The 12,585-nt window shown below is 31.8% G+C and overlaps 1 protein-coding gene across 12 annotated transcripts in view; it reads left to right on the forward strand.

The window, feature by feature from the left end:
* Positions 1 to 12,131, forward strand: part of LOC143241036 (leucine-rich repeat and calponin homology domain-containing protein 1-like) — a 57,648-nt gene extending 45,517 nt beyond the window's left edge. For 4 of the 12 annotated variants that reach the window (XM_076484482.1, XM_076484486.1, XM_076484487.1 and 1 more), the window contains exons 16-17: positions 1,622 to 1,699; positions 10,066 to 12,130. In XM_076484482.1, coding sequence (XP_076340597.1) covers positions 1,622 to 1,699; positions 10,066 to 10,209 — 222 coding nt within the window. In that variant the 3' untranslated portion in view covers positions 10,210 to 12,130. Of the gene's footprint in view, positions 1 to 1,621; positions 1,700 to 4,693; positions 4,876 to 10,065 lie in introns of those variants that run through there. The other 8 variants (XM_076484479.1, XM_076484480.1, XM_076484481.1 and 5 more) reach the window with 5 other exon arrangements.
* The last annotated feature ends 454 nt before the right edge of the window (positions 12,132 to 12,585 follow it).

The raw sequence follows: 12,585 nt of genomic DNA on the forward strand, positions 1-12,585 counted from the left end.
TGGTGGGCTCTGAGTGTTGATGTTGTGCATGGCTTCTGTGAATATTTAGAGGATGAGGTTACATATCATCTAGAGGGGCAATCCACTTCAGTGCAGTAGTAACTGGAGGTTAGCAATATGCTCCAATGCTGTATGACCTGGTTCAAGGAATGGGGTTTCACATGTACACTAATAATAAAAACGCACCATCTCTGTGCATTATGATCCAAGGATTGATGTTGTACTTGGTTTCCATGACTATCTGGAGGGTGAGGTTGCATAAGATTTTGGGGAATCCATTTTTGTGCAATGGTATCCAGAAATTTGTGATGTGCACTGATGCTGTACAGCCCTTTTAGAGGAGATGATGCTGATCTTTTCACCTTATACTTCACCCCTTTAATTGGGATCCTCCTAATCATACCATCACGTGGATATCAGTGTTTGGTGAATGGTTTTGGATTTCGAGGAGGACCAAGCAACGCAAGTCCTCACATACAATTGTTGCCTGTTACTGCTGTCATTCATATGTCAGGTTCCCAGATTTATGGTTAGTTGTGGATTGTGCACACTTGCCCCTTCCACAGATTGGATTACACAATATATACTTCTTTATTGATCTTGAGGTGAAGATTGTCTGAACCTTCCTTCTACCACAGATTGGAGGTTGTGTATCTAATTTTGCTTTGTTTTGGATTGGACTTGACTGGCTACCTATACTCCATCATACCATAGCTACTCTAAACTTTGAAGCACAGTACTGTCTATAGAATATTCATCTATAGCTTCTTTTCATCAGGATTGAGAGTGTTTTCTGATCCCACTGTTTCTCTCTCTTGTGGTTGTACTTTTTTTTCTGCCTGTGTGTGCAATACCTTTTTTCTTATTGATTGAAGATTAGTTCTTGTACAGAGGTGGTACAGTCTTCCAGAGGTAATTTTTTATTAAGAATATCATCAGTATAGGGTATTCTTTAGATGCTGGTGAAAGATGTGTCTTTATGTATCTCACTTTTCTCTACTTATTCAATGTGAAATTCTAGTTATGTATGTGATAGGAGCTAATGTATTGTATCAAAAGTTATAATTTTAAAATATATTCTTTTTCCATCCTCACTGAAAATTGTTGCTTCCTTTCCTTCCTGAGTGCAAAGTGATAATTCAGTAAACTAAATAGAGGGAGTCACATGCGTCAGTAGGTTGTATTGATTACCTGTTGGTAGAAGTTTGCTGTATGAAGATTTGCATGAGAGAGGCAGTGAAACTATGATAATCATGAGTAAGTGGGAGTCCAAGGCTTATAGAGGGAAGCACTGAACATGAATAGCTATATACATGAGTGAAGTGTCTATTGGAAATATATTTTCAGTATACGAGAATTATACTCATAATCTGAAATCAGTAGCTATTTTCTTAAGAAAAAATTATCAGAAAAACAAAATCACAGCAACCCCACTTGCTGCATACATTAAGGACTCTTGTGTAGCTCCAATAGACTTTTATACCTTTTGTTTGCTTAAAATAGGTCTCGAAAACCTTTGTTCACATGCATTAGAGAGTCCATGGAAAAATTAATCTGAAATGAAGTGTTTTTTGTTAATCTATCTGAGTTACTTCAACTCCTGAGTCGTATATTTTTACAGCCACAATTATCTGTAGCAAAGAGTAGATGGAATGTGGAAAATTTTCTGAAGAGTTGCAGAAAGAAAGGTGTGCCAAAGGTCAGTGTAATACCTAAACAAAACTGTGAAGTAGTTGTCTAAATGCGAGTTTTATTCAATTTTACTGAAAACTGGTGTTTGAAATTTTCTTCAATTTTAAGGGCTGTTCTTAAAATATTTTTATAAAGTGTATAAAGAGACATAATTTAAGATAAAGTCTAAATGAAGTTGATATAAATTTAATGTTTCTATTGCATAGAGAATAAATAATAGATTATAGATATATTCTTATAAATAAGCAATCAGAGAAATTGCATACCCTAGTCTCATCGCTCCCTTATGAGATTGTATGTGTTTATGTTGGATAACCTCAACTTTCACTTTTAAAACCTCAGAATATTCTTTTCAAGTCCAAAAAAATCAGTGATCCAGATTATGTTTTGTAGTGTTACGAGGATTTTCAACCTTAACATGCCTATGAAATTTGGTACAAATCCAGTCAAACTTATAGAATTATTAACCCCAAACACAAAAGTGCCCTATCTCTCCATTATAAAAAAAATTTTCCTGAATCAAGATCAAGACCAAATTTGGAGAGGAACTTTCCATACCAGCTTCAAGGTCACTGTTTGATTCAGTACAAAAGCCATATCTCAGCAAAATAAAAGATACGAGGTTCTTATTTGATATTCTAGCTTAATATTACTAGTAACTTGAGTTCCTAATTTGTACAAAACTATAAAGTTAGTATTTTGACATCACAAACATCTAATTTTAAACAGTGTTGCATTCAACATACCATGGGACTCACTAAAATCTGTTTTTAAATGTGTTCTTTTAATATTACTTTTAAATTAAGAAATTAACTCGTATATGATATTAAAGTTTGGATTACAATCTACAATTTTGTTCCAAACATATTGAATTAAATTCGTAAAATAGCAGTTCAGTAACATTTTGAATGCAAGTCAACAAACGCAATGATGTGGCCATTGAATTTTGGTCTGTTGCAAAAGGGTTAACTTAGTCTATAATTTGTAATTCCTTCCATTTACTAAATATTTTAAGGAAATTAGTTACTGAAGTTATTATAACATTTGTTCAATAGGTGTAATTATAATATTATTTCCAGATTGTTCTGAAACATTCAAAATTTTTTTAAATAAAAATTAATTTGTCTTATTGCTAATCTTAACCTTTATCATTGTACTTTTTCTCCATAATGAACCCATTGCTAGTAATATATCACTACTTTGACTTATGTTGTTCTAAGTAAAATTCATTAATATTTGCTTAAACATCACATTCTTGTCTATTATCATTGTTGGTGTTTCTTCACAAGTGTAAAAAACAAATTAAGCTGAAAACAAGTTAATTTATGGTGATAGATGTGAATTTTGAATATGTAGAGCTGTAAAACTATTACATTTCTAGTCTATTTTATGTATATGTAGATAGGTGCTCATTTTGCTTTACTATCAGCACATCATCATACTGATATTCAATGTAATGAAAATTAATACAGCAGAACTGTATTTCATTAGGTAAGTGGTTATCCCTATGTCCAACAGGTTTTGAATGTTATTGCTTGAAAAGGCTGAAACATAAAAAACACCACTACCTCTTCCAGGCTGAGCATACCCCCACTTTTTTTTTTTTTTTTTTCATGTCATTTTCTCAATGATGTATTTACAAAACCCTATTTGGCAACTTATAATAATGTGTGCAGAGTTATGTATCTAAATTCTTTTTCCAGTGTGTCTTTTAGCTCAAACAAAAGATAATTGGTTTTTTGTAACTTGCACCTGTTGCAAATTAGATATAATATTTACTGGGTCTCAGGTTTTATAGAATTCATGTCCTGTAATAGAAGTTTCTTACTTTTTCTGATAGTAATCCTATTTTTATTTTCCTCGGGTAGATTTTCTAATTGTTTGGTAGGTAAGACAAACTATTTCATTCAAGTTGGAAATAAAAGCTAGATAATTTGAAGTACATTCTCTACTTTGATAATAAATTTTATAAAAATGCTTAACTGTTTAGGCACATTTTGATGTCTTGTATTTTGAGCTGAAATGGTATGATTGTTTTTTTATATACTTTAAGTAAGTATTCAGTTTTTAATTAGTTTATTTTCCACTAGTTTTTTAAAATAAGAACAGTTATTTTGGATGTTTTCGTAGTTGTTTGGATGTTTTTTAACTTGAACATTTAATTTTTTATTATTTATGTATTATCATTTAATAAAAAGCAAGCATGTTATTACACAAGTATGTTAAGCAGGTACCTGATCATTTAATGTGATAAATAAGTGTGTGTTTTAATTTGATTTTAAACAAACTAAAATAAGAAGAGTTACACTTTATTTGTTAATATTATAAAGTTTTTTTAGGTATGACTTGTGTTATGGTTAATAAACGATGCTGTTTTGTATTGTTGATTATCATTATTTTAATGTATCTAAATGTTTGCAACCAAAATGCCATATCAGTGTGTTAAAATAACAGAAATTAAAGAGTATTTATGAAACTGTTTACAAAGCATGTTTGCAACTGGACTGTTACCAAATTTTTAGTTTACCTTTTACATTAATTTACATGTAATTGTATGGTATGAAATATATTTTCTTCCCTTTGATTTTGCAATGCATGTTTTGAATTCATGTAATGTATTTTGATATTACAGTAACAAGTTTTAGTGTTAGAAAAATTATGTGCATACTGTTTATAGTATATTATTCATAATTTGCATTTAAAAACAAACTTCTAAATCTAAATTGTTTCTTCTATCAAATTCAACATTTTGCTCTAGATCTATAATTTTCTTGAAAATAATGTTAAGAGTAAATTCAGTCTTCTGACACTAGTAAAAGTACTAAAGTGAAATTTCTTTCAAAGAAATGTTTTGTGTAGGTCATTGATGGTTACTTGTTTGATCACTTTTGGAAAATATTGCTCACAAACTTTGATTTATTCCTGTTTTACTTTTTTTTTAAGCTAGAAGTTAGTCTGGTGGGATTGTGTCCGACAGTTGTCTGGGTTTTTTTTATTGCAGGGAAATCAGTTTAAATGGAAAGAGGTGGTGATGCAAGAACCAAGGTTCTGGAGCCAGGCTGCTCACAAAGTCATGTTGGGGTGATGGTTGTCTCTCCAGGCTGGGTCGTTTGTTGGACTTTGTTTCTTAATTTTCTGCCCTTCTCCTTCATAATTAAATCACAGTAGCCACTTTTTATTTTCACTCAGTTCTCTCTCTTGATATATATATATATATATATTAGTAAAAATCAGTACATTTTGATAAAGTAAACAAAATCACAAGAAAGGACTGTGTTAAAAACAACAAATCCACACTTCTCACTAATTGTATTAGTTTGTCATAACTTAAAAACAAGCTGAAACAAAAATAAAGTAAACAAAAAATGCTGCACTAATTCAAAAGATCCCAGGGTACAAACTATAATGTGGGATTATAAAATGTACCTTAGGTTTTGGAGGTGACTGAAGAAGTAGGACCCACATTGTGGTGGGGGTACACAGTCTATCAGTCTTAACCTCCATTCACCAGTCTTACATAAGAAATAAAAGAGTAGTAACAGATATATAAATTAGGAGAGTGAGATGTGGGTGCTCAAGCCAACAATGTCCCACATCTATATTACACTTCACTGCCTTCACACAGTTGTGGGAAGATGATTGCTCTTTAAAGTAAAGAAGAAAAATTAATTGAAATAAAAGCAAGAATTAAAAAAAAAAGCTACTACCATTTGGGGCTTAGTAAGTTGAAAACTTACTTTTTGAGGTTAGCATCTTATTAGGATGGAACGATTTCATAATGATCCTTATATGATATATTTTGTAGATTTTGCTTATAGAGTAGTTCTGCTCATGCCTCCCAGTGGTAAGTCATCTGCAAATTTATAATGGTAGAAACCTGGTTTTGATACTCATGAGATACCAGAAATAACCCATAGTGTAGCTTTGTGGTTATCTACAATCAAATACACTGTACAAAATGCTTTAAGATTTGAAATTAAACAACACAAGTTTATAATGTTCTGTGATCTAAAATTGTTTAATAAGAATCTTAGAAAAGTAATAGAAATGTTTTATACAAAAGTTTTGAGATAGATGAAATCTGTAAGAAGTTATACCTGTGTTATTATTTTGTGAATGAGCTTAGGGTTATGTGCATATTACCCTAAGTGACAGATTTTCAGGTTTTCAATAAAGTTGTTAGGATATTACTTCATTAATAGATTAAAATCAAAATCGTTGAAAACATTTTTCTGAAATCCAGATCATTAATAGGTTTTAACTGATACCAAAACAACATTTTTAAGCAATAGAGCAATAAGAAAATAGACTGAAATTAGTGATAAAAATGAGCTATAATAAGGTATGCTGTGGTAACTTATAGGATAAATCATGAGGTTTTAAATTAAATTTGTTTAAAAGCTGTACAATAATAGATTGAGCCAAAGGGTCAAACCATGTTCTAAATGAATAACAAGTAGGAAACTATATTATTAGTAGACAGAAACTATTAGGTTGAAGGCATTAAAGAAATTTAAATTTTGTGGTTAAACAGAAATGTGTTGTAAGATTATACTATTATTGAATGGAGATATATAACAAAAATATAGTCTTAAATGAATAATTTATGTAGGTCTATTACTAAATCAGCAAATTGAATTAATAACTACACATTTTTTTAAATAATTTGTTATTATTTGCTGGTGCATATGCATGATTTTCCAATGGGGGTGTGTGCTCACTTAACACAATCAAACTAGCACAAAACTTTTTCTGTTTATATTTTTTACGCCAATACTATATGGCACCCAACTTAGAATATGAAACTGGGTGGGTCACTGGAACTGAACGAGACAGTACAAGTCTCTCATGGTGCCAGTTGTAGTCTTCATGTAGCTTTGTGAAATTCAACAAACAAACAAGAGTTGTAACCCAGTGTTACAACTGCCAACGTTATGGAAATGTGGTAGCCACATGCCAAGCTCTCCCATGCTGTATAAGATGTGAAGGGAGAACACAGAAACGCAAACTGACCAAGAGAAAACACAGAAACTCATTGCTATAGCTGCAAACAGCAACACACAGCAAACTATAAAGGATGCCAAAGATATAAGGACATCAAAACACGTTTAATGAACATATACAAAATTACGCATACAGAACAAAGAACTAAAGAGAACACAGAAGAATTATTTCACACAAAAAGTACTTAATCTACATGTAACATCCTAAAAAATAAACATTACACTAAATACAATTTTTATTGGCTTTCTCGACTTATTTAGGCTTAAAATACATATGCACAGTTCGTTCTAAACCTTCTTCTTATCACTTGGCACGTGTTTTAAAAGTACTTTATTTTTGCCAAGGTTCTCAATTATACGTGAAGTCTGTTTATTACAGATCTTTATTTAATCTCATAGAAGGGCACATTTGAATAACTATATTTCTAATAATCTGTCAGTAACCGTTTTAGGAACTGGTTTTACAAAAATACTCTGGGGCATCTTTAGTGCTGTCACTAGCTGTATGTATGTTACACTGCACTAGTTGTATTCACTAGTCTTTTTAAATATATAAATATCTGCGAGGGGGGTATCTGCACATCTACCTGTAGTGAATACCTGGTATTAGTGGTTGTTTAGGGTGAGTTCGAATCCTGTCGTCGATAGTTTTTGCCCTTTAAGCCATGGGGACGTTATAATATAAAATTCGATCCTATTTTTCATTAGTAAAACGTTGTCCACGAGTTGTTTGTGGGTGATATTTTATATCTACATTTCCTCTAGTTTGTCACTTCTATGTTAGAGAGGGCAGACGTAGATAACCTTCGAGTAGCTCTGCGCGAGATTCAGCAAATAAACGATCCCTAGTGACACATATATTAATATTGTATCATGTAAAGCTCGTTAAGATCGTCGTTTAGTATTGATGCAGTTGTTTATATATAAATTATTAGACTGTGCAATACCTCCAGAATGTTTTGATGTTTTCCTTGTGACAATTGTAGATCAAGTCTGACTAGAGGGTTTTTAAAAACAACTTGCAACTGGAAATTAATTCAGATTTTTTTTACTGTAAACTGTGTGTGTATGTATTCCATACATATCGTTACGAACTTATGTAATTCCGTCACCCTCGGCCTGGGTTTGGTAGGTGGTTAGGGTGCTCGACTCGCAGTTTGAGGGTCGCAGGTTCAAACCCCTGTCACATCAAACATGATTACTCTTTAAGCCATGGAGGTGTTATAATGTTACGGTCAATCCCATTATTCATTTGTAAAAGAGTAGCTCAAGAGTTGGCGGTGGGTAGTGATGACTAGCTGCCTTCCCTCTTAGTCTTACACTGCTAAATTATGGACGACTAGCCCAGATAGCCCTCGTGTAGTTTTGCCATATATATCACTTGTGACGTTTCTGTAGTGTTCGTTGAAACGTTCCTGTGACTTTTTCATTTCATTGGTTATATACCATCATGTTGTAGTGTTGAATCAAGGAAGTCTATAGAGAATTATTCCCTATTAAAAAAAATCCTGAAGTTCATGAGTTTTCATGCTGTCGAAATTGAATTTTAATTCATTCACCGCTAACCTCACATCCCTCTTCTGGTGAAAAGGATTTTTTTTCAACTCTGTTACGTTGGTTGTACAATATTGATAATTGTCAAGTGTAATTTGCTAAAAATACATTATGAAAACATAATGCAACTTGTCACAAAATGGGATTCCAGCGAGATGCTCCAAGATCCCATACATCATTGTTTAAATGTTAGAAAGTTAAGTCCTAATACAACTGTTTCAGTTATTTTGTTAATAGTTTTAACCAACATTTCTTCCTCTTGTTACCAAATGCTAATCATATTAAGTTGCGTTAGAGAAAAAGTACACGACTTTTTAAAAGTTTTTTTTCCGTATCAGTTTTCTTGATACGACGTAATTCATAATTATATTATGAAACAAATATAATATTAATTACTGTTTCTAGTACATGGAAAATATAGAATATATATCTGATTGCAGACAGCATATTGGCTAGAAACCGCAATTTGGAGCCTTGGATGCGTGTAAAAGTAACAATCAAATTCTACTCTTTGGCTAGATTAGCCAAGAAGTGACTGGTGGTGCTGTTTTAGCTGCTCTCGCTTTTACCTCCCGGTTGAAAATTATGAGTGGCTAATTCTTGTATAGCGTAACGTTAAATTAATAAGAAAATTATTTTTTATTACAAATTAGAGGTAGTTTAAGGCTTCTGAAGGCAAAATGGCTACGTGTTTATTATTACTGTTAATTGTATGATGCTGAATACAATATTATAATGCAACGATCAATCTCACTATTTGTTGGTAAAAGAGTAGTCCAAGAGTTGGCGGTGGGTGATGATGACTAACTGCCTTCCTTCTAGTCTTAGTTAGTTATCACCATTAGATTCCATCTAGGAACATAGGGCCGCAATCGTTTGCGGATTCTTCAACAAGTATTTAAGTGAGCAGGTTGTTAGCCCACTGCACCGAGCCGTTCCTTCTAGTCTTACACTGTTTAATTAGGGACGGCTAGCACAGATAGCCCTCTTGTAGCTTTGCACGAAATTCAAAACAAAACAAACATGCTTATTTCATGGCTACATTTTGTTTCTTTGGTAATAAAAGAAATGTGTAGACAAAGATATTACAGTATGTGGAAGAAAACAAAGTAGAACAGTCGCCAAATTAAATCAAATTTGATGGCGAACGTTAAAATAACGTTTCGGACAATTAACCACCCTTCATCTGGCTCCAGTGTGAAGAAAAGCTTTCAGAAGCAGTTGTGTGTAAGAAAAAGAATAAATAACGCGCGACTCGCAGGTTCAAAATCATATTATTCAGCTAAAATAAAAAATATATATGTATGAGAACCACCACAAAAATTAATTACTGGAGTAAATTAGAAGTAATAAAAAACCATCTCGTTCGTTTCTAATAATTATTGACAATTCTCATTTTTCTTTGTAAATTTAAAACACAATGTGTGTGTTTATGTGTTTGATAGAATTTAGTATTATTGCATAAAGAGAGAAGTGTGCGAGAAAATAACATATATAATGGTTTAACATATTTGTTCATCCAGCTTATTTATATTTTGTGTGGTTTTTAGTTGTTCACCTACTTATTCGCTATTAACAAATACTGAAGTAGCACAAGAAAAAACTTATTTTATAAAAAAGAGAACCTGACAAACACAACACTTCGTTGTTATTGTATGTATTCAGAAATGTGCTTTTAAACTGTTTGATAGTAAGTCCAATTACTAAGACAAATATGCAAATCACCTGCCTTTATTTAAAGAACTTTGCATTATTCGTCATAGGAAACAAAAAAAGAATTACATTGTATTAATGTTTTGTTTTATTTGTTAAACAGGACCGCTTATGTTCTATCCAGGATATTCTCGAAGAAAAAGGACTGGTCCGGATAGCTATAACAGTACAAGAAATAGCTAGATCTTCAGAGGATACGTACGAGCACGCAGACTCTAGCTCAAAGAATGTATTTACTAGCAACTAGTTGACGATATCAAAAACTAGCTCGAGTAATTGGTTACAAAGTAATTGGTTTTATATGAAACGGAACAATTTCGATAAGAAACAAATGGATAATTAAGAGTCAAACACGAGGAATTGTTCATGTTGTAGTTACTAATAATTCGGAACCTGAGTAGACATGAACCTCTATGTTTTTTAAAAGTTCACATAATAAAGTAAAGAACAAAAACATAACATTTGTAATACATTTTTTTTTATTGTTTTTGTGAGGAGGCAGTTTCAACACAAAAGTTTCGGAATCTTTTGTGTTATAAATTAAACTAATGGTTTATAATGCATATGGCGACATGTACATATATATTAAAGTCTTCCATAGTAGTTTAACATATCAAGTAAATCACTTGTATGAAATCGATTCCACTCAGTGAGTCAAGCGCTTTCCCAATAGTAATAAATCTAACTGTTTTAACGATTTTTCATTATATCCGGATCGAATTATGAGAGTTATAGTCAGATCTCACTATTCGATGGAAAGTATTAACGAACCGCCCTACTTATAGTCTGTCACGTTAAAATTAGGAATAATCAGCACAGATAGTCCTCGAATAGTTTTGCGCAAAAATAAATAACTAACTACATACCCACCAGTATGGCAGGTCAATAGGTCTATTTTTCTGACATTTGTTTTCTTTAAATCAGCGTAAAAAGCCTGAATAAAATGGGTGGAAAGAGTTATAGGAAGAAAGAGATTTGAGTGAATGAAAGACGACAAAACCAATTATTACAAGCAAGAATCATTAAGAAATAATGTATGATAATTAAGTGTCCTCGGTTTTGTCGTGGTTACTAGTTTTAGGCTGAAACTTCTCCCCAATTTGCGAAATTAAAAAGAACATTTTTTTTTTATTTTTGTAAAAGAAAATTTAACTTTCCTGTAATTACTTTAACGAATGTGTTAAAATATTCTGACCATTTTGTATGAAGAAACAATTCTTTGGATTGTGATCCATTTTGGAATTAGAGTTTTTCTAACGTTTGCGCAAAGTATTATACGCAATAAACATTGAGCGTTTTGTGAACCTAGCTAGTAACGGATAAATATTACATCGTTAATAACACATTCTGTCTGCTTATTATTACATTGTGTACTTTTTACATAAGACATATACATTTAAGACAATTTATTCCGGTAAATAGTTATTAACGCATTTTTAAAGAGGTTTTGGACGAAGACACCCATCAACATATCTCTAAAACATTTCGGATAAAAATGCTTGACAATCTCACTCAGATACGGAGATGTTTATAGTACTTTTAAAGGGGATTCTCAGACGAAGAAACCATATTTTTCTCAATACAAAGTTGATAATATGCTTTTAAAGAGAGCTTGAAACGAAATAACGTAATAATTTCGCTCTCATACGAAATTATTAATGTATTTGAAATACGACTTTTAGCGAAGAAACTCAGTAATATCACTCAGATACAAGGCTACCGAACTTTACTAAATTATATTTTGTATGAAAATTCTTAATCGTTTCCCTTCGATACAGAGCTCTTAACGTGTTCTTGAAGAGGGATTTTGGACAAAGATATTCAACAATTTCTATTGATACAATGTTAATGTAATATTCAACAATCTCTCCTCTTAAAGATGGATTTCTGACAAAGATACTCAACAATCTTACTCTGACGCAAAGTTATTTACATATTTTTAAAGACTATTTTGAAGGAAGAAACTATTAATGTACTTTATCTTTTTCTTCCGATACAAAGTTTTTGATGCAGTTTTAAAGAAAATGGTAAGAACGAACACAAAAATATCTCGCAGATATTTGAATCACTGCAACAGTCAGTACGAGTATATACACCTTGAGTACATATTTGTGTTTTAATGTATACTTTTTTGGAATAATAAAGCATGTCAATCACTGTGAGAGCTTTTCTTCTCAATTTCTGTTCCTAAATCATTAACATGTACAAGTTCATTATTCATATTCCTGAAAAATAAATTTAATCCCGTTAAACTGTTTTTGCCACTTTGTTTTTTACTATAAGCTGTTTTCGTCGATATCTTTAACACACTGTTATTTTCATGCAAGTGCCATTTTTACGTCCATGTGTCATTTATCGGTGCCGTAGGTTTTATAATTGCATCATTAGCTCCTATAAATGGTTAACCTCATAAAAGATGCTAAGGTATTATTCAAAACTTAAATTGTAAAGATTGTATAGGTAATAAATTATTTAGAGTCAATTAATAAATTATCAGGTATTTAACGAGTGGAGGCAAATATAACATCGTCAGATAGTCTTTTTGGCATGATTACGTCATATAGCCTAACCTCAGACGTTAAAAGTCACCACTTATAATGTCAAAGTTTGGCAAATTATTTTT

Source organism: Tachypleus tridentatus, chromosome 13, assembly GCF_004210375.1.
Source record: "Tachypleus tridentatus isolate NWPU-2018 chromosome 13, ASM421037v1, whole genome shotgun sequence".
NCBI classification, from domain to species: Eukaryota; Metazoa; Arthropoda; class Merostomata; order Xiphosura; family Limulidae; genus Tachypleus; species Tachypleus tridentatus.